The sequence below is a fragment of the Somniosus microcephalus genome, chromosome 4, assembly GCF_052327205.1.
Source record: "Somniosus microcephalus isolate GS21.2 chromosome 4, FLI_Smic_1.0, whole genome shotgun sequence".
Classification (NCBI taxonomy): domain Eukaryota; kingdom Metazoa; phylum Chordata; class Chondrichthyes; order Squaliformes; family Somniosidae; genus Somniosus; species Somniosus microcephalus.
This window is the reverse complement of record NC_140990.1, coordinates 265,766,129-265,789,281: the sequence shown is the minus strand read 5'-3', so window position 1 is coordinate 265,789,281 and position 23,153 is coordinate 265,766,129. Positions and strand designations below refer to the sequence as shown.

The window sequence follows — 23,153 nt, the reverse complement described above, 5'->3', positions numbered from 1 at the left end:
AAAGTGACAGTCAAAGACAAAGTGCATCATCTCATGTTTTCTGTTGTGGCTGAAAGACTTGATTCGATACTAGGTGACAAAGCTTGTGAAGACTTAGAACTGGTCAAGAGAGTCTACCGTATAAACTGTGCCATAAGCAGACCAGATGACTCAGGTGATGAAGCAGAGAGCCCATCAAGGATGAAAAAGCCAAAGGGTATCCATGTCTTCAAAAAGCCTAGTTTCTCCAAGAAGAAAGAAAAAGACTTCAAGGTCAAAGAGAAGCCAAAGGAAGAAAAGCACAAAGAGGAAAAACACAAGGAGAAAAAGTCCAAAGATATAACCGCAGCAGATGTTGTTAAGCAGTAGAAAGAGAAAAAGAAAAAGAAGAAGCCTGCACCAGAGCAGGAAGCAGTTCCGGTGGATACTCCTTCTTCCCTCAGGCCAATCTTTGGTGTTCCATTAGCCGAGGCTGCTGAGAGGACTATGCTGTATGATGGGATCCAGCTGCCAGCAGTTTTTCGAGAGTGCATTGACTACATTGAGAGTTATGGCATGAAGAGTGAAGGAAACACTGAAACCCTCTCCAAGCAAAGATCACAAGGAGACCTCGATCTATACAAGAGCAGATTGATGACAATGCCGCAACTGCATCTTGTCATTCACCGCCAGAACAATCTCATGAAGACACATCAGACTTACCCATGTTGAGAAGATCCACACGTGAAGTAAAAAAGCCTGATAGACTTAATCTTTGAGTACAATGTAAAGCTTTGAAAATGTGTTGACTGTTTTGAAAATGTTTATGTTTATAGAGCACTAACAAAAGTGTTACTGATATTATCTTTATTGTTTTCTTGAAAGTTGATTGATATTGATTTTGTTAAACCTCAAAGAAAGGAGGATGTAGTGATCAATAACATGTCATTCTGTGGTGGACACTAGGTGGAGCAGTAGAGCTGTATATAGCTGTATGTATAAGACTACACTACCCAGCTATATATTATATTAAGACTACATTACCCATGAGGCTAGGCTACCCACAAGGCAGCAGTCAAGATGGAAGCCTCTACAAGATGCTGTACAAGCCCACATGTGCTCAATAAAAATAACTAGCAAAAGCTAGCTATGTTCATAATAAGAATGTCTAGTTATTAATGAACATAACACACCCTTTCAGGCATTGCATTCCAGATCCTAACCACTCGCAGCATAAGAAAGTTCCTGCTTAGGTCGCCTTATGTTCGTCTGCCAATCACCTTAAATCTGTGTCCTCTGGTTTTCGACCCTTCCGCCAATAGGAACAGTTTCTCTCTATCTACTCTGTCTAGACCCCTCGTGATTTTGAACACCTCTATCAAATCTCCTCTCAAACTTCTCTGCTCTAAGGAGAACAAGCCCAGCTTCTCCAGTCTATCCACGTAACTGAAGTCCCTCATCCCTGGAACCATTCTTGTAAATCTTTTCTGCACCCTCTCTAAGGCCTTCACGTCCTTCCTAAAGTGCGGTGCCCAGAATTGGACATAATACTCCAGTTGAGGCCAGACCAGTGTTTTATAAAGGTTCATCATAACTTCCTTGCTTTTGTATTCTATGACGCTATTTATGAAGCCCAGGATCCCGTATGCTTTTTTAATCGCTTTCTCAACCTGCCCTGTCACCTTCAACGATTTGTGCACATATACCCTCAGGTCTCTCTGTTCATGCACCCCCTTTAGAATTGTACCCTTCAGTTTATATTGCCTCTCATCATTCTTTCTACCAAATTGTATCACTTCGTACTTTTCTGCATTAAATTTCACCTGCCACGTGTCCGCCCATTCCAGCAGCCTGTCTATGTCCTTTTGAAGTCTATTACTATCTTCCTCACTGTTCACTATACTTCCAAGCTTTGTGTCATCGGCAAATTTTGAAATTGTGCCCTGTACACCCAAGTCCAAGTCGTTGATATATATCAAGGAAAGCACTGGTCCTAGTACTGACCCCTGGGGAACACCACTTTGTACATTCCTCTAGTCCGAAAAACAACCATTCACCAGTACCCTTTGTTTCCTGTCACTTAGCCAATTTCCTATCCATGCTGGCACTGTCCCTTTTATTCCATGGGCTTCAACTTTGCTGGCAAGCTTATTATGTGGCACTTTAGAGAAACATAGAAACATAGAAGATAGGAGCAGGAGTAGGCCATTAGGCCCCTCGAGCCTGCTCTGCCATTTAATGAGATCATGGCTGATCATCCAAATTCAGTACCCTGTCCCTGCTTTCTCCCCATATCGCTTGATCGCTTTAGCCTTAAGAAATATATCTAACTCCTTCTTGAATATATTTAATGAATTGGCCTCAACTGCCTTCTGTGGCAGAGAATTCCACAGGGTCACCACTCTCTGGGTGAAGAAATTCCTCCTCACCTCAGTCCTAAATGGCTTACCTTGTATCCTTAGCCTGTGACCCCTGGTTCTGGACTCCCCCGCCATCGGGAACATCCCTCCTGCATCTAGTCTGTCTAGTCCTGTTAGAATTTTATAAGTTTCAAGAGATCCCCTCTCATTCTTCTAAACTCTAGCGAATATAAGCTTAATCGACCCAATCTCTCTTCATACGTCATTCCTGCCATCCCAGTATCAGTCTGGTGAATCTTCACTGCACTCCCTCCATGGCAAGAACATCCTTCCTCAGATAAGGCGACCAAAACTGCACACAATACTCAAGGTGTGGTCTCACCAAGGCCCTGTACAACTGCAGCAAGACATCCTTGCTCCTGTACTCGAATCTTCTCGCTATGAAGGCCAACATACCATTTGCCTTCTTAACCGCCTGCTGCACCTGCATGCTTACCTTCAGCGACTGGTGCACAAGAACACCCAGGTCTTGCTGCACTTCCCCTTTTCCCAATCTATTGCCATTCAGATAATAATCTACCTTCCTGTTTTTGCCACCAAAGTGGATAACCTTGCATTTATCCACATTATATTGCATCTGCCATGCATCTGCCCAATCACGCAACCTATCCAAATCATACTGGAGTTTCTCTGCATCCTCCTCACAGCACACACGCCCACCCAGCTTTGTGTCATCTGCAAACTTGGAGATATTACATCTAGTTCCCTCGTCTAGATCATTAATATATATTGTGAATAGCTGGGGTCCTAGTACCGATCCCTGCGGTACCCCACTAGTCACTGCCTGCCACTCGGAAAATGACCCGTTTATTCCAACTCTGTGCTTCCTGTCTGCCAACCAGTTCTCTATCCAAGTCAGTACCTTACCCCCAATCCCATGTGCTTTAACTTTGCATGCTAATCTCTTATGCGGGACCTTATCGAAAGCCTTCTGAAAGTCCAAAAACACCAGATCCACTGGTTCTCCTTTATCTATTCTACCAGTCACATCCTCAAAAAATTCCAGTAGATTAGTCAAGCATGATTTATCTTTTGTAAATCCATGTTGACTTTGTCAGATCCTGTCGCTGTTTTCCAAGTGCTCTGCTATTACATCTTTTATAATGGACTCTAGCATTTTCCCCACTACCAATATCAGGCTTACCGGTCTATAATTCCCCGTTTTCTCTCTACCACCTTTTTTAAATAGTTGGGGTACATTAGCTATCCTCCAATCCATGGGAACTGTTCCAGAGTCTATAGAATTTTGGAAGATGACCAGCAATGCATCTACTATTACTAGAGCCACTTCCTTAAGTACCCTAGGATGTAGATTATCAGGCCCTGGGGATTTATCGGCCTTCAATCCCATCAATTTCCGTAACACCATTTCCCTACAAATACTGATTTCATTCAGTTCCTCCCTCTCATTAGACCCTATGTTCCCCTACATCTCTGGGAGGTTATTTGTGTCCTCCTTTGTGAAGACAGAACCAAAGTATATATTTAATTGGTCTGCCATTTCTTTGTTCCCCATTATACATTCCCCTGATTCTGACTGCAAGGGACCTACGCTTGACTTCACCAATCTTTTTCTCTTCACATATCTATCGAAGCTTTTACAGTCAGTTTTTATGTTCCCTGCAAGCTTACTCTCATACTCTATTTTCCCCCTCTTAATTAATCCCTTTGTCCTCCTTTGCTGAATCCTAAACTGCTCCCAATCCTCAGGTTTACTGCTTTTTCTGGCCAATTCATATGTCCTCTTGTTAAGTCTGTGTGTTATAGTGAGAATTACTACACAGACCACAAGAGTAAATTCAACAGGTCTTTACTGGTTGGAGGTCGGACTATACTGAATACAATATTATTACACTGTGCTTATATACCGGTGTGGTCACCACCGGTATTACGTATACAGCAGCCAAAGAAAGTAGTACCTTTCTTAAGGTGGACCAGGCTTAAGTTCTCTTAAGGTGGAACAGGTTACATACACCACACCTCTCCTTGGATCTTATGCTATCCCTAATTTCCCTTGTTAGCCATGGTTGAGTCACCTTTTTTGTTTTATTTTTATGCCAAACAGGGATGAACAAATTCTGTCGTTCATCCATGCGATCTTTAAATGTTTGCCATTGACTATCCACCGTCAACCCTTTAAGTAACGTTCCCTAATATATCCTAGCCAACTCGCGCCTCATACCATCGTAGTTTCCTTTATTTAAATTCAGGACCCTAGTCTCTGAGTCAACTACTTCACTCTCCATCTTAAATGAAGAATTCTTTCATATTATGATCGCTCCTCCCCAAGGGGCCTCGCACAACAAGATTGCTAATTAATCCTTTCTCATTACTTAATACCCAGTCTAAGATGGCCTGATCTCGAGTTGGTTCCTCGACATATTGGTCCAGGAAACCATCCCGTATACACTCTAGGAATTCCTCCTCCACAGTATTGTCACTAATTTGGTTAGCCCAATCTATATGTAGATTAAAATCACCCATGATAACTGCTGTGCCCTTATTGCACGCGTCTCTAATTTCCCATTTAATGCCCTCCCCAACCTCAGCATTACTGTTTGGGGGTCTGTATACAACTCCCACTAACGTTTTCTGCCCCTTGGTATTTCTCAGCTCTACCCATACAAATTCCACATCATCAGAGCTAATATCCTTCCTTACTATTGTGTTAATCTCCTCTTTAACCAGCAATGCTACCCCACCTCCTTTTCCTTTTTGCCTGTCCTTCCTGAATATTGAATACCCCTGGATGTTGAATTCCCAGCCTTGGTCACCCTGGAGCCATGTCTCCGTAATCCCAATTATATCATATCCGTTTACATCTATTTGTGCAGCTAATTCATCGACCTTATTACGAATGCTCCTCGCATTAAGACACAAAATCTTCAGGCTTGTTTTTTTAACACTCTTAGTCCTTTTAGAATTATTATTTACTGTGGCTCTGATTTACACCCTTGATTTCGCTGCCTTCCACTTTTGCTTTTCTCCTTCCTGTCTTTTGCTTCTATCCTTGCTTCCCTTTCCTCTGTCTCCCTGCACAGGTTTCCAACCCCCCTGCCATTTTAGTATAAACCCTCCCCAACAGCACTAGCAAACACTGCCCCTAGGACATCGATCCCGGTCCTGCCCAGGTGCAAACCGTCCAGTTTGTACTGGTTCCACCTCCCCCAGAACCGGTTCCAATGTCCCAGGAATTTGAATCCCTCCGCCTTGCACCATTCCTCTAGCCACGTATTCATCTGAAATATCCTTCTATTTCTACTCTGATTAGCACGTGGCACTGGTAGCAATCCTGAGATTATTACCTTTGAGGTCCTATTTTTTAATTTACCTCCTAACTCCCTATATTCAGCTTTTAGGACCTCATCTTGTTTTTTTACCTATATCGTTGGTACCTATATGCACCACAACAACTGGCTGTTCACCCTCCCCCTCCAGAATCAAACACCTTTTGGAAGTCCATGTACACCACATCAACTGCATTGCCCTCATCAACCCTCTCTGTTACCTCATCAAAAAACTCAATCAAGTTAGTTAAACATGATTTGCCTTTAACAAATCCATGCTGGCTTTCCTTAATTAATCCACACTTGTCCAAGTGACTGTTAATTCCCCACTACCGAGGTTAAACTGACTGGCCTGTAGTTGCTGGGCTTATCCTTGCACCCTTTTTGGAACAAGGATGTAACATTTGCAATTCTCAAGTCCTCTGGCACCACCCCCGTATCTAAGGAGGATTGGAAGATTATGGCCAGTACCGCCACAATTTCAATCTTTACTTCCCTTAGCATCCCATCCGGTGCAGGTGACTTATCTACTTTAAGTACAGCCAGCCTTTCTAGTACCTCCTCTATCAATTTTTATCCCATCCAGTATCTCAACTACCTCCTCTTTCACTATGACTTTGGCAGCGTCTTCTTCCTTGGTAAAGACAGATGCAAAGTACTCATTTAGAACCTCAGCCATGCCCTCTGCCTCCATGTGTAGGTCTCCTTTTTGGTCCCTAATCGGCCCCATCCCTCCTCTTACTACCTGTTTACTATTTATATGCCTATAGAAGACTCTTGGATTCCCTTTTATGTTAGCAACAACTATACTTAACCAAACTGCTGTCAGTTTCAATGCACCTGAAAATTTACGGCCCCCCAGCTCCCCATGTAGAATCATAGAATGATACAGCATAGAAGGAAGCTATTCAGCCCACCGTGCCTGGGCCGGCTCTTTGGTAGAGCTATCCATTTAGTCCCACTCCCCTGCTTTTTCTCCATAGCTCTGCAAATGTTTCCCCTTCAAGTATTTATCCAATTCCTTTTTGAAAGTTATTATTGAATCTGCTTTCACCACCCTACAGGCATTGCAGATCATAACAACTTGTGGCGTAAAAAAATTCTCATCTCACCTCTGGTTCTTTTGCCAGTGTCCAGAAAAGTTAAGCAGCTGCAATGACCTTCCCTGTGATGCCTCCTATCTCCCAACCAATTGCCAATTACCAAAATCTACAGGGGTAGATTTTTGCCTTTATTGAAATCAATGAAATGAAAATGATGTGTGTTTTATAAATGGTGCGCGATCCACCTCGACACATTATCACCCAGGCGGTGAAGACAAAAATCGACTCCACTGTGTATATTGTACACTAAGTAATGTGTTTGATTTTCTGGAGAATAATACTATTCTTGCTCTGGGGTTTAATCATTTGCAAGCTAAAGGAGAGGATCTATGTCTACTCTCACAGGTGCTGGGTATTTAGGGGTGAAACATAATTAAATGACCCCCATATTTTGGAAAATAAAATCACAATTTTGGCCCCTTTATATGGTGGTTCTGCTGTTTCTACTTTATAACATAATGAAGCCTCTGGTACTTGTAAAGAAAGAGAAAGGGATAACCTAGGAGTTGTTGCAGTGCCTCCAATCTCATTAAGAAAAATGGCTTTCTCTAGAAGAGAGGTATTCTCTGCAATATTAAACAACTCCTCTCCAAATGCACCATTTATAACTAAAAGAAACTTAGTCTTGATAAAATTACTTTGCAGATGAAAAATTATGCTGTATACTTCCTGTAATTGTTTTAATAATTCTAACTATCAAGCATTTGCTTTAGCCATAAGGGTCACAGATATCCTGTATGATGGAAGTACAGTCAGTTTATCTTTGTAATTTACCCAACACAATAAAATAGGCTGAAACGGGCAAATATATGAGATAAGCAAGTTATGTTTGAAAGTCTTCTGGTTAAGTCTAAGGGTATAGTACTGTAAATAAGTGTCTGTAGGCTGACAAAACAGCAGAAAACTGTCCAGAACGTGCCAGTGTCTGATGCCATAAGAAGGAATGGTATGAAATATAGAAATTTGACATTGGTGCGGTTTTAAATTTGGGATTAAGCAACATTGGGGTCAATTTGTTGTACCAAAGGAATTCGGGCGAGTGGTGATCCGGAAATTGACTGACAAGCATTTTTATGCTGAAAACATGCCTCTTTGTGATTTGTGCCCAGTTCGTATGCCTATGTATTTCACTCCACCTCATTTTGAGTGGGAACCTAATTAAAGATACATTCAGCATGCTAAAGAGGGCCTAATTTTTTCCACCCGTGAACAAGGCATTAAGAGAACTTGTTTAAAGATTCAATTTAAAGGGGCAGAGGGGAATAATTTTTAAAGTAATTTTAAAAGATTTTATTATTCTGGTACCTTAGTGTATTAATGTCATTTTTCTCAGCTAATGTTTAGTGTTTTTTTTAATTTGCAGAATGTCATTTGTTGTTAAGTGTATGAATTAATTTTTTCTCTTCAGCTGTATTTCCTGAGATTTTCCTATCATTTTATTGGTTTCACTATGGTGGGAATACATATGTAATGAGAGAAGGAGCAGAAACTAACTATGCAGACACTCTTTTCAAGAGTTCTTCAGAACAGGAAGATTTTTAAAGTGTCCCACATGATACCAATCTTTATATGATCACAGGGTGCGTCATGGCATCTAAATGGAAGTTAAATCAAGTGCAGTGCACTTTCCCATGTCACTGTTACCTTTCTACTGCAGAGTTCTCTTAAAGCAACCCAATAAAATTTTTCATGCATATCTAGTACAAGATGAAAGAAGGCATAACAGGGAGACAGCTGTCACCAGAGACACATGATACCACATACCATATCTGCCTCCCTGGCACACAGGGCAACTTGCTTCATAGACTTTAGAGCAACAGTGCCATTTTCTGCAAGGACACCAGCCAACCTGCACCATAGGTTGGCACTGCCAGTAGCAGTCACAATCACCATGTCCTCAATTTTCTGTTTCTACCTTCTTCTAGGCTAGGCTAGATCACCTGCAGTATTGGTTGTTGTCCTCTCCGTATGTATAACGTGCATGTATAACACTTCTATCCATTAAATAGCAACAGAAGTGCGAGATGGCTGCCCAATATCACTGCACTGCTGTATTTCCCAAAATACTTAAGGTCCTTGATGGTAGCCAATTTCTACTTTGGCATCGCCACTGGCTTCTTATCACTTATGCGCTGTGACTCACCTGATGTAACTCCCTCAAACTCACTAACTGCTCCGCCAAATGTGTATAGATGTGCTGTTGCTTACGAATATTGCTGAAAGAGACACGGCGGGGGTTGGGGGGGTGATTTGTTTTGGGCTTTAGCGCCAAACAGGCGATAGTTAATGTCAAGAATACTTGAAGTAAATGGAAAAGAAAATTAGGTGAAGTGTTACACGGGTGACCGATTCGCGATCACCCGTTTTGTGCTACCGCCCAAGACAATTTTCACCCCCAGGGTGCTGTGAGGTGCTGTCTTGTCCTGGCCCAGTGGCAATGCTGGCAGGCTGCTTGTGTGGGTCTACAGAAGTGACAAATATTACAACACTGTCTCCAAGATACACCTTCCAACAGAGCTCAATGTTGTGTATGTTGTTTGTGTAGTTGTATCAGAAAGAAGGGATCAATATAGAGTCCTACACTTTACCTTCTCTTACTTCCTCAAAACTCTTATAGGCAAAGTTGTCTAGGGTGGCCTCCTCCAAGGGATTCAAGGACTTGTAATTTCTGAGCCCTCCTCCAATTTTGGCCTATTGCCTTGTATTAGGTAACATCTTTTGTGCAAGCAAAGATGTATTCTTGACATTTTTCAAATTGAAGGAGCACATACACAGTGGCAGATATGGGCTGCAGCCTATCCAAGGTACTGTTAAGTACATTATGCAGTTAGGCTTTCTTACAGTGGTTTATGTGTGATTTCCTTTGAACTGCCAACACTTTCCATTGTAAACTACTGTTGTAATATGTGTCCTTTTGATTATGCATGGTCAGCAATAAACGGGCTAGAAAGTTTTGTTAGAGCTTGCCATGGGCCAGTGGTAAATGTGCAACAGGCAGCTGGGCAACATTTTGTGACATGTACTTGCTAAGCAGTACTGTTGGGTAGGGTTACCTTGGCAGTTTCCTTAATATGTGCCACCTTCTTCCAATTTGTTACCAGATTTTATGGATAGTGCACACAGAAATGAGCCTGGCTGTCACCTCCTGCCAGCCATATTGTCCTGTTCTGGGGAGGGTGACTTGGAATGGTAAATAGGGCAACGCTCCTCACAATCATCTCATGCAGCAGCACCTCCACTTTGCCAGCTATTAAACAGTGGGTTTGAATGCCACACCATGCCATCATTAGCCCACAGTCTCTAGTTCCTGTCTCTACCTTTATTGCACCAATTACTGGGTTTTGAATGCCATTTTTTGTGATAAACAGCCTTGGAAAGGATGAAAATATGCATTTAAAATATTTACAGTCTTTTGTAAGATTAACATGGCCATATAGTGTGAGACTGCTGTTATGTGTAGGCCGGACTGGGTAGGCTCTTATCCTTGAAGCACATTAGTGAAACAGTTGGGTTTTTATGACAATGAGGAAGCTATCATAAATTACGAGATTAATTGAATTCAATTTCACTAGCATAGAGAGGTCGAAACTCTAGGTTGCTAATCCAGTACAATAACCCTTACACTACCATTGCTCTAGAACTAAGGTCCAGCTAATTCAGTTCATGCCACATAACAAAGGCTATGGGCCCTGACAACATCCTGGTTGAACTGCTGAAGACCTGTGCTCCAGAGCTAGCTCCCGCATATCCAAGCTGTTCCAGTACAGCTATGACATTGGCATCTACCCAACAATATAGGGAACAATTACAGGGAACGGTAGCATAGTGGGCTAGTAATCCAGAGGCCTGGACTAATGATCCAAAGACATGAGTTCAAATCCCATCACGGCAGCTGGGGAATTTAAATTCAGTTAATTAAATAAAAATCTGGAATAAAAAGCTAGTATCAGTAATGGTAACCACAAAACTATCGGACAGCGAGGGTTGTGCTAACAAGTTGAAGAAACATTCACGCCATATAAGTGCCAACTAGTGATCTCCATTGAACAAGAGAAAACCCAGATATCTCTCCCTGACTTTCAACGGTACCAGCAAAGTCGACAACTTAGGAGTCACTATTGACCAGAAGCTTAACAACCAACCAAGTTGTGGGCTTGCCCCACTCAGGATTCTTTAGCGGCCCCTGTGGCCACCAACTAAAGGTAAGTTTTCATTTAATTTTTTTTAAACAAACCTTTCTATAGAGCCAGGAGGACTCCATAGTCTAGGTGATTGGCCATCCACTCCGCCCTCCACTGGCTGTTGCCCGCTCCAACTCCCTCCTCACCTCTCAACTTACCAGCGGACTGCTGCCTGGGAGCCCAAAATTGATTTTTCCTGTGGTGTGAGCTGCCTGTGGAGGCACGACAGGTGCCGATAGCTCACCCCAAATATATAGATGAGACCCGAGGACCAATTCCTGGTGATCCTCAGGCCTCTTGGTTCGGGTGTGAGCTGCCCTCGCAGCAATCACTGCAAAGAGGAATTCCCAGCTGCAGAAATCGCTATCGAACTGGGGTTTGGCAGCACTGGAGAGGGAGAATCTGGGGTTTGGGAGACCAGCATGGGTTGAAATGTGGGGTTTGGCTCAGTAGGGAGATTCCTGGGGTGGTTCTCTGGTAGAGGAGGGGAAGGGTCTCTGACCATAGCAACACTATGGGTGCCAAGGTTCTGGCAGCATTAAAGCTGTCTGGCATTCAGCAGGGTGGGTCCCAGAATCTTGTGGCACAGATGGCAGATCTTATGGTACTGGGTGAGGTGCCATAGTCTGGTGGGACTAGGTAGGCTCACAGGTCTGGTGGCACTGTGAATGGGTCATGGGTTCAGACCATGATGTTGGTGTTGGGTCCAAAACCATTGCCTAACCTGCTCTGATCTGTAGTTCTGCCCTTGAACTGTCACCATGTTTATCCTGCACCTCCAACCTATTGCTGCCCTAAAGCTGGTTTTCCATGCTAAATATTGAAGTGGGGCTGAGGGGCAAAGAACACGCCAAGGTGGGGCATTGTGGGACAGGTATGGGGCAAGCCAGGCTGGGAATAGTATGGGCAGTTTGGGGTGGGCCATAAACTCAGCATCAGACCCCTGACAGAAAGTTATTGGATGCATGTCTGACAGACAATTTTATATGTAAGCTAAAATATTTTTTGTAATTTTTTTTGCATTTTTATGTTAGTTACCTTAGCAATTATATTTTTACATGGGGCTAGTTGGGGAGCCAAGAGAAATAAATGATAGCTGATCATTTTTTCAAAAAACATTTTGAGCAATTGGTTTGCTTGTTTCACCTTCTCCTGTCTAAGAAATTTGCATATGACCAAATTAAAATTTGAATTGCAATTACTGAATTTACATAACAGATAATTAGATGGAAGAAATGTAAATTGAGGTTAAATATATTTTACATATGGAACAGAAATGAACAATAGGCTGTGTTACATCTGAGGTCTGGTGGCAATCTGAAGTGCATGCAGACACAAAATTTGTATATTACAAGTGAATCTTCCATGGTTTTGCTCACAGTGAGTTGAAGGAACTTTATACCAATATGGGGGTGTTATGTCATGTAACACACAATGCAGGATATGGAATACTATGTTGACTGAGTAAGTGACATTCTAGATGGTATTCTGTGACTTCTTACCACTGATCAAATTTTACAGCTTTGCCTATTTTTGCATTATATGAGTAGCCTTGATTATTATAATATGTTCCTTAACTTATGAATTTAATTTTTATGTCTTACTTTTTTTTAATATATAGGAAGATGGGTGGCAATATGTAACAGATTGGATGTAGGTATATGGGGCTTCAGAGCAGTAGTATAAATGTCACGGGTGTGGGAGCCACGGGGCCGTGTAGATACGGGGCCGTGCTCTCCGGGCAAGGTAGGTTCTGGACCCAAGTGCAGAAACCAGGCTAGAGGCAGGTATACAATCTTTAAGGTACTTTACTAGATTCACACATAACTAGATTCATACAAGGAACACAACCACATACATAGAACTCGAGACAAGTTACAAAACGGCTAGTCAAGATAGGAACTCAGGACAGCTTCCATGAGGCAACCTGCTTGTCCATACTGAGCTGGGATAAGCTTACCACAAGCGCAACCAGCTTGCCGAGACGAGACTCGAGACAAGCTATCACAAGGGGCTACCACAGGGGTAAAGGCTTATCAATACAGAGCTCAAGACAAGCGCCAGCATGGCAACACGCTAGTCCAGCCCAGCACCTTATCAAGACTAAGAACAACAAGAACACAGACTTAGATACATCTTAAATACAGAGCTTAAGAACCATGGCAGCCAGCTAGTCAAAGCCAGCAGCCACAGAGCGAAGGCTAGTCCCCGGTTAGGACTGAGCACAGAGGAAAGCAACCACAGAACTTATATACCAAGAAAACCAGGTGAAACCCATGAACAGCTAACAGGCCGTTAAGAATTAACACAGGAGGCTAGGGACAATTAACAAAGGGCTAGGGACAATTAACAAAGGGAAAACAAACAAGTGAAGGTGCCATCTAGAGGCTACAGAAGGAACTGACTGGCACCCTCACAATAAATGGGTATTATGGAGTATAGGAGCAGCTATGGGAGAGTGGTGGGATTTTGTAGCATTGGGGAATGTTTCTGGGATATGGTAAAGGAAACCTCAGTTATGGTAGCACTGGAGGATGGAAAATGGGGTTTAACTTACTAGGTAATTCTTGAGATCTAGAAGGTGTAGTGAGGATTCCAGAGCTTGGCAGCAGTGTGGAAAGGCGCCTGGGGGCATGGTTGCATTGTGGGAGAGATTTCTGGAGTATGGGAACATTGGATAGAAAATCAGGCCATAGGGGCCCACAACATCTCAGCCAGAGCTCCCTCTGAGTGCCATTCTGTGCCAGTGGTACCAAACTGTGGCATCAGCCCTAATATTCAGTCTTGGATGCAAGAAATCTGTGTTGAAGTTTGGAAGTCCAGGTTAAGATTGACTTAGAGAAGATTCCTTTAGTAGAGCAAAGAGTGATTTTTTTTTACACTTTTTAATACATTTTAAGTCCCAGCCTCCACCTAAACCTCAGTCCTGGACTCCACTCCAAATAGCAGCTACCATTGAGAAAGAGAGCCTAAGTTCAAGGCCTTGCTGGTGCCACTACGTAAGAGCATGCCCTGAATCCATGCATTGCTACTACATGGCTCAGGCTCTGTGTCTCTGCTGCTGCAGATGACTGTATTCTTTTTTACACAATAATCAGATCAACTCTTTAGACCAACACGCGAGTTGAAATATTTAGATTTTGAATTCAAAGTTTACTTTAGTGCGTATATTCTTCATATAGGTTAGAGATATATCAAGAGGGGGGAGAAAAAAAGAGAATGGTGGCGAGCAGGATAATGAAAGTCAATGTAATGGCTGGATCTATAATCAAAGATCAGGAAACATATAAAAAAAGTTATGCAATAAATAAATCACTGTTTGCTCACCAAAGTAACCTTGCACGTGTTGATTTTAACCTCAAGATAACATCTATAAGCACTGCAAAATGCATTAGTCAATCAAGGACAGCCAGTATTGGATTTCTAAAAGGGTAGTTGTAACATTTGCATAACATTTGCATATTGAATTATCATTGGCCCGCAGGCATCTGTAAGGAATACCTATTATATTCACATGTGATCACATGCTGAGTTGTCATTGGCCTGCAGGCATCTGTAAGGACTACTATTGTTTTGAAGACCCAGGCTAGGGGTCCTAATGCCAGGCTTTCCCCAATGGTACTGCTATGAGTAAGATCAGACCTAATGCTTAATAAAAGAGTTAAACTGTAATACTCCGTTGTCCTGCAAGTTATTATTTTTGTACAAAGTGTGCAAAACAAGACATGGTGTCAGAACAGGGATTGAAAATGGACATCGTTGGAGCTCCCTTGCCTCGAATCGATTGGGGATCTTTGAACTTACCTGTAGAATGGCGCAAATTCAAGCAACACGTGGAGTTGATGTTCTCGGGTCCGCTGAAAAGCAAAGGGGAGGAAGAAAGATGCAGCTACCTACTCCTGTGGATCGGAGAAAAAGGGAGAGACATTTTTAAAACATGGTCTCTCACCGCGGATGAAGCAAAGGTACTGAAAAGTTATTTTGACCATTTTGAATCATATGTGATGCCCAAGACAAATACGATATTCGCTAGGTACAAGTTTCAGGAGAAAGTACAAGGAGCTAGTGAGTCGTTTGAACAGTTTGTGACTGAGTTAAAACTGCTAGTAAAAGACTGTGAATATGCAGATAATGATCAGATGGTCAGAGACCGCATCATGTTTGGAATACATTCAGCTAAAGTGAGAGAGAAACTTTTGAATGTTGGGTCCGGGCTAACGCTGGACAAAGCTATGGACATAGCTAGATCGCACGAGATAGCCCAAGCACAGTTGAAAACCATAACCGGCGCCACGAGCAGCTCACGTGAACAGACAGTGCATGCAGTTAATAGACACACATCAAAGAACACCGCCCAGAGAGCGTGTTTCAGAACAGAAAGAACAGAGAGAGTTCTGAAAATGAGCGACACAGACATAAAACGCTTCAAAAACTGTGGATATTGTGGAAACAAGGTGCATGGGGAAAAGGAGCATTGCCCTGCCAAAGGAAGGCAATGTGCTAAATGTGGTAAACAGAACCACTTTGCTAAAGTTTACAGGACTGTTTTTGGATGAGCAGTACACACAGTGAGTGACAGCCAAATGCCAGATAGAGAGCCAAATGCAGAGGAACTGTTTATTGATTCTGTGTCACAGAAAAAACAGATTTCAGAGACTGAGCAAGCCTTTGCAAATATTGAGTTAGGAAAACAGGGCACAGAGCTTAAGTTTAAACTAGACACTGGAGCTCAGGTTAATGTAATTCCTCTGAGTGAGTATCACAGCTTGAAGGATGAGTGCGAGCTACAGCCCACCTCATGCAGACTGACCAGCTATGGGGGTGAGCAGCTCATTGTAAAAGGCATATGCGTGATGAAATGCAAGTACAAAGAAAGCGACATGATGTTGGACTTTTACATTGTTGACACTCGAGCACCTCCAGCGCTAGGTCTAAAGGCATGTTTAGACATGGACCTCATCAAGCTAGTGCTACCATTGACAGCACCAGTTGAGAAGCAGACAGTCATGGAGGAGTTTGCTGACGTTTTCAAAGGAATCGGACTATTCCCAGGTGAATGCACTATTCACCTTGACCCAGCAGCAACCCCTGTGGTTTGCCCACCGAGAAGGATACCCCTTGCTCTACGTAGTCACCCGAAGGAGGAGCTGCAGAGCATAGAGAATACAGAAATCATCGTCCAGGAAACAGAACCGACAGAGTGGGTCAATGTGTTAGTAGTGGTTGAGAAACAACGTACAGGCAAGCTCAGAGTCTGTCTCGACCCCAGAGATTTGAACAAGGCTATCAAATGCCCTCATTACCCTCTACCAACGCTAGATGACATCACACCCAAGCTAGTGGGAGCACGTTACTTCAGTGTAATGGACGCACGATCAGGATACTGGACTATCAAGCTCACGGAAGAGTCATCTAAGCTAACAACGTTCAACACACCATTTGGACGCTACCGATTTCTGCATTTACCATTTGGTCTTATCTCAGCTCAGGATGAATTCCAGCGGAAGATCGACGAAACCGATGAAGGCCTCGACAGAGTAGTCACAATAGTAGACGACATCCTCATCTATGACAGGAATAGAGAGGAACATGATAGGAACCTCCATGCGATGCTACAAAGATCACGGGAGAAAGGTATCCGGCTCAACCCCGAGAAAAGCATAATCGGATCCACCGAGATCAGTTATTTCGGGCATCGCCTCTCAACTGATGGCATTAAGCCGGAACCAGAGAAAATCTCCGCCATGAAGAAGATGGAGCCGCCGAAGAACCGCGCAGAGCTAGAGACAGTACTAGGCATGGTTAACTACTTAACCAAGTTTTCCCCGAGCCTCTCCGAAATCAACGCACCCATGCGTCAGTTGCTCAAACAATCCAATGAGTTCCTGTGGGACAAACAACATTACACAGCATTTCAGAAAATGAAAGACCTAATCTCCAGAGAACCAGGACCAGTTCTTGCCTACTTCGACCCCAACAAAGAGCTCAGACTACAAGTGGACGCGTCAAAGTACGGAATAGGCGCAGTATTACTGCAAGAAGGAAAGCCCATCGGCTACGCTTCCAGATCTCTCACAGACAGTGAAATCAACTATGCTCAAATCGAGAAAGAGCTATATGCAATTCTGTTTGGATGTAAGCATTTCCACCAGTACTTCTATGGCCGACAAGTCATTGTGGAATCCGACCACAAGCCCCTCGAGTCAATCATGAGGAAACCACTAGCCGCAGCCCCACCAATGCTACAAAGAATGATCCTTCAGCTACAGAAGTACGACTTCACAATCATTCACCGTCCAGGCAAAGACATTCCTGTCGCAGACACGCTCTCCAGAAAGTCTCTTAGCTACCAGGACAGCAGCCTCAGTGAAGGCATGGATGTGCAGGTGCACATGGTGTACAACAGCTTACCTGTGAGTGACTCAAAACTGAAGGAGATCCAAGCAGGAGCAGAGAAAGATGCACAACTCACACTGCTGAGCAAAGTCATACATGAAGGATGGCCTGAGGAAAGGAGGAAATGCCCTCAGAGCATATCTGAATTCTGGAACCACAGAGACGAACTGTCACAAATCAACGGAATTGTCTTCAAAGGGGAGAAAATCATCATTCCTACCAGTCTCAGAGAAGAGATGTCGACAAAAATTCATGCTGGACATATGGGCATGGAAAAATGCAAACAAAGAGCACGTGACATTATGTTTTGGCCCGGAATGTGCAAACACATTGAGGACATTGTCGGAAAATGTTCCATTTGTCTAGAACGCCGCCCATCAAATGTCAAAGAGCCCATGATACCTCACCATATCCCAGACAGGCCCTGGCAGGTCGCGGCAATGGATCTGTTCACATGGAACAACGAGGACTACATAGTGACTGTTGATTACTACAGCAGATTTTTTGAACTGGACAAGCTTCACAGCACCATATCTGCAGTTGTGATCCACAAGCTAAAGGCAGCCTTTGCCAGGCATGGCATGGTAGAGACTTTAGTCTCAGACAATGGCCCCCAATACAAATCAAAAGAGTTCGAGTCGTTTGCCAAGGCATGGGATTTCACACATGTCACATCAAGCCCACATTACCCTCAAAGTAATGGCCTTGCTGAAAAAACTGTCCATATTGCAAAAACACTCATGGACAAAGCCAAAGCGGACAAAAGAGACCCCTACATCAGTCTTCTTGAGAACCGCAACACTCCGGTTGACAACTTCAAATCACCAGCACAGCTGTTGATGAGCCGCAGACTTCGTTCAATCCTTCCAAGCACCAACCAGCAGCTGCAGCCAGAGGTCGTCAGCTGCAAGCAAGTGCATGCAAAACGTGTACAGAGACAGCAACACCAAAAGAGATACTATGACAGGTCAGCTAGACTACTGCTGCCGCTGCACAATGGAGAATCCGTCAGAATCCAGGAGCATGACTACTGGAAGCCAGCAGTCGTCATCCAGCCAGCTGACACTGAGCGATCGTATCACGTCTGCACCCCAGAAGGACAGATGTACCGCCACAATTGCAGGCACCTCCTGAACACCAAGGAATAACACCGTCATTCTGACGAGAGGATCAGTTCAACAGAGTGTGATGAACAGAGCAATACACAAAGCACATCATACTTACCTGAACCTAAACCTGAACCTGAATTGTTGACCGATTCAGGAGCATGCTCAGTTTCATACCACACAAGGTCGGGACGAAAGGTCAAGCCTAGAGTTATCCTTGACTTGTGATCTGTCAAAGGGTGTAGGCAGATCGCTGCTCTAAAAAACAAACTGTACATCGTTATTGAAACGTTGAGATGTTTTCAGTGCTAGTTAAATGCTAAGTTTACTTATATGTTTATGCTACCGAGAACATTATGTAGAAGAAAGGTTTAAAAGTAATGCATAACATTTTTCTTTTAAAAGAAAGGGGATGTAACATTTGCATATTGAATTATCATTGGCCCGCAGGCATCTGTAAGGAATACCTATTATATTCACATGTGATCACATGTTGAGTTGTCATTGGCCTGCAGGCATCTGTAAGGACTACTATTGTTTTGAAGACCCAGGCTAGGGGTCCTAATGCCAGGCTTTCCCCAATGGTACTGCTATGAGTAAGATCAGACCTAATGCTTAATAAAAGAGTTAAACTGTAATACTCTGTTGTCCTGCAAGTTATTATTTTTGTACAAAGTGTGCAAAACAAGACAGTAGTCATGATTACAAATTTAATAGAATGGGGGGAATTTCCTCATCATTTTCAGTGCATTAGCGATGCATATATAGTGCAGAAAAATTGGATGTAAGTTGTTTCTGCCTGATTTCTACCATTAAAATGCTTCCACTGAGTTCCCTCCTGCTTTTTGGGCCTTCCCATGATTCACCTGCTGAGTCCCCACTGACCTCACTTGCATATGTCAGAGTGAGGTCCAGTGATGTAATAGTTGTGAGTTTCCTAGGTTTGTACTGCTAATGTACTCTAGGTAACTAAACTGAGATTTATGAGGCACAGCAGTTGTCAGGATCACCGAATCAAGGTGGAAATGAGGAGTTTTTGAGCCTGAAGAGTATGGAGAGTTTAAACACTGATTTCTAAAGCTGGAAAACACTTTTTAAAGTTTTTTTCTGACTACAAATGCCTGTTCTTGGTTCTAACTGCTTTTGACAGTGTCAGCTCACTGGCATATTTTCAAACTGCCCACACGCAGTCAGGGCTCCTCGGAAGCAGGAATGGCATTCCCATGGGCATACCATTGTATGACATTATCATGAAGCAGCAAGCACAGGATGGAGCTAAGGAGAGTCAGGCACCAATTAAGCAGAATGCAGCCCACCAGGTATTAACAACCCTTCCCCCCAGAATAGACAGGCTGCACAGGTCTTATGAAAACCTTTCCGAGGAGTTGTGCATAAGTATGGTGTGTTTGAAGAAAGAGGCAATAGGACATTTCTGTGACCTACTGCAGGAAGACTTCAATATTCTCAATATAGATTTTAATCGTATACTTAGAGGGGATGAATTTCTTCAAGACTTCCCCTGTTACGCCACCGTAACTTCGGCAAAAACTTGGCAGAAGCCTCATTTATGTGCGGAAATTCCATGCGTTAGTGTTTTTTTTATGAAGTACAAATTTTCTCATTTTTTAATTGAAAAAGATAAATAAAAGGAGGCACCAAACAGAGGCTACAGCAAGTAACGCTGAGATACTCTTACACAATTCCTAGCCTCCAGATTGGGAGTGACGTTGGCACAGGTTTGAGAACTGATCTCCTATCCACTCACTGGGCAGAGATATGGTGCATGGCCATAGGGAGGCTAAAAGGGGAAAATAAAATAAAATAGGTAGAAGCAAAAAGGTGATGAAATGTCTCCTGCTAATGTCAGTTAAAAAGGAGAGAGTTCAACCCTAAGATCCATGCATCCAGAGCTACATTTCCCCAAAACTGAAAGATGACTTGAGTAGCATACCAGTATAATTCCTGATGCAAACTTCAAACTTAGATATTATGATGTACTTCCAAAGTCAGGGGGAAACAATGGGAGTATGACAGGTTGAACTTAGCATCTGTCCATAGCCACTGTGCAGGCCAAAAGATGTTATGCAGCAAGAACCCCATAGAGCTTCCCATAAAATATTGTGCATTAATAAACTGTATACAGTGTTATTACAGCCAACATAAATTGATTGGTTATGTTGAGGAAGCACAGTTGGTCTTGTGTTAAGAGTTTCAACACTTATAAAATAGTATAATACAGGCTTACACCAAGACACACAATTCTGTACATGGTGCTGTCCCAGCAGAGTGAGGGAGACACCAAACAAAGGACAGGTGTTTCTCCACAGAAACGTTAAAATTGGCAGGTTAGTCACCACATGTTAATCTCATGTTCTGAACAGCTAATTACATAACATGAATGGCAATTAGGGAATGGTCCATATTGTGCAGACCAACAGAAAGTAAAAGGAGAAAATATTTTTAAAGGCAACTTTGCTGCCATGTAAAGACTGCATAGATTTGAAATGAAGAGAAGTGATTTCTTTTCACTCACAAGATGTTTAGGTATGAATATGCATCTTGCCTGTGCTCGCCGAAGATTTTGAAGAAAGAATCATTTTCCGCAGTAGCTTTGTTCTTCCCATTTCCTCTGATGCCAGTCATCCTCTTTCCTCTATACATGGGCTGATTTTCCTCGAGCAAAACTTCATCTTTCACAGCAACTGAATGCTCTTCTAAACAAACCAAACTTGAAGATTAGAGAGCAGCAGGAGGCAAGAGCACCATGCTTCACAGATTCAACTTTGGAACTGCTACATCAGGAAGTGTATGAAAGGAAGGTTGTCCAATTGGGACTCCAGGCTCCTGCATGTGCCGCAAGACCAATTTTGTCAACTGGGAAATTAGTTTTAAATATATTTTAAAGCGCTGCGGTTTTAACAGTGACATTTGAGTATCTTAAAAAGTGCAAACTTCCTGAAAAATTACACTGGGATAGAAAAATATTAACAGGGATAGTCAGAGCGTGAAAGGCTTAGAGGGTGCGGAATTCTTAAAGTGCATCCAGGAGAGCTTTTTGAGCCAGCATGTAGAAAGTCCTACGAGAGAGGGACCTAATTCTAGGGAATGTAGCTGGGCAAGTGGTAGAAGTGTCAGTAGGAGAGCATTTTGGTGACAGTGACCATAATTCGGTGAGATTTAAGGTAGTCATGGAAAAGGACAAAGATGGACCGGAAATAAAGATTTTAAATTGGGGGAAGGCCGATATTAATATGATAAGGCAGGATCTGGCTAAAGTGGACTGGGATCAGCTACTTGTAGGAAAATCCACATCAGAGCAGAGGGAGTCATTCAGAAAGGAAAGAGAGAGTACAGCGCCAACATGTTCCCGTAAAGGTCATAGAAACATAGAAACATAGAAGATAGGAGCAGGAGTAGGCCATTCGGCCCCTCGAGCCTGCTCCGCCATTTAATGAGATCATGGCTGATCATCCAAATTCAATACCCTGTCCCTGCCTTCTCCCCATATCCCTTGATTCCTTTAGCCTTAAGAAATATATCCAACTCCTTCTTCAATATATTTAATGAACTGGCCTCCACCGCTCTCTGTGGCAGAGAATTCCACAGGTTCACCACTCTCTGGGTGAAGAAATTCCACTTCATCTCAGTCCTAAATGGCTTACCCCTCATCCTTAGACTATGACCCCTGGTTCTGGACTCCCCGGCCATCGGAAACATCCTTCCTGCATCTAGTCTGTCCAGGCCTGACAGAATTTTATAGGTTTCGATGAGATCCCCTCTCAATCTTCTAAACTCCAGTGAGTATAAGCCCAATCGACACAATCTCTCCTCATACGTCATTCCTGCCATCCCAGGTATCAGCCTGGTGAATCTTCGCTGAACTCCTTCCATGGCAAGAACGTCCTTCCTCAGATAAGGCGACCAAAACTGCACACAATACTGAAGTGCAGTTGATGTAGTCTACATGGACTTCAGTAAGGCTTTTGGCAAAGTCCCGCATGGGAGACTGGTCAAGAAGGTAAGAGCCCATGGGATCCAGGGCAATTTGGCACATTGGGTCCAAAATTGGCTTAGTGGCAGGAGGCAGAGGGTGATGGTCGAAGGTTGTTTTTGTGACTGGAAGCCTGTGTCCAGTGGTGTACTGCAGAGATTGGTGCTGGGTCCCTTGCTGTTTGTAGTGTACATTAATGATTTAGATATGAATGTAGGAGGTATGATCAGTAAGTTCGCAGATGACACGAAAATTGGTGGAGTGGTAAATAGCGAGGAGGGAAGCCTCAGGCTACAGGACGATATAGATGGGTTGGTCAGATGGGCAGAACAGTGGCAAATGGAATTTAACCCTGAAAAGTGTGAGGTGATGCATTTTGGGAGGACTCTTCTCCTTCTTAGGCAGTCCCTCGGAGCCGAGGATGACTTGCTTCCACATTAAAAATGAGTTCTCAGGTGACTGATGAGTCCAATGCGGGACCTACAATTTCTGTCACAGGTGGGGCAGACGGTGGTTGAAGGGGCGGGTGGGTGGAGTGCTTGGGTTGATGTGCGTTCCTTGCGCTGCCTGCGCTTGGCTTCCGCTTGCTCTTGGCGAAGAAACTCGAGGTGTTCGGCGCCTTCCCGGATGCTTCTCCTCCACTTTGTGCGGTCTTGGGCCAGCGATTCCCAGGTGTCGGTGGGGCTGTTACACTTTTTCAAGGAGGCTTTG

At 43.3% G+C, this 23,153-nt stretch overlaps 1 protein-coding gene across 6 annotated transcripts in view; it reads right to left on the bottom strand.

Moving 5' to 3' along the window:
- c4h7orf57 (chromosome 4 C7orf57 homolog) overlaps positions 1 to 23,153 on the bottom strand; it is a 180,786-nt gene that overhangs the window by 3,309 nt on the left and 154,324 nt on the right. For 5 of the 6 annotated variants that reach the window (XM_085986334.1, XM_085986333.1, XM_085986332.1 and 2 more), the window contains one exon: positions 20,985 to 21,165. In XM_085986334.1, the coding sequence (XP_085842460.1) occupies positions 20,985 to 21,165 (181 nt within the window). The remainder of the gene's footprint in view (positions 1 to 20,984; positions 21,166 to 23,153) is intronic. The other variant, XM_085986335.1, reaches the window with a different exon arrangement.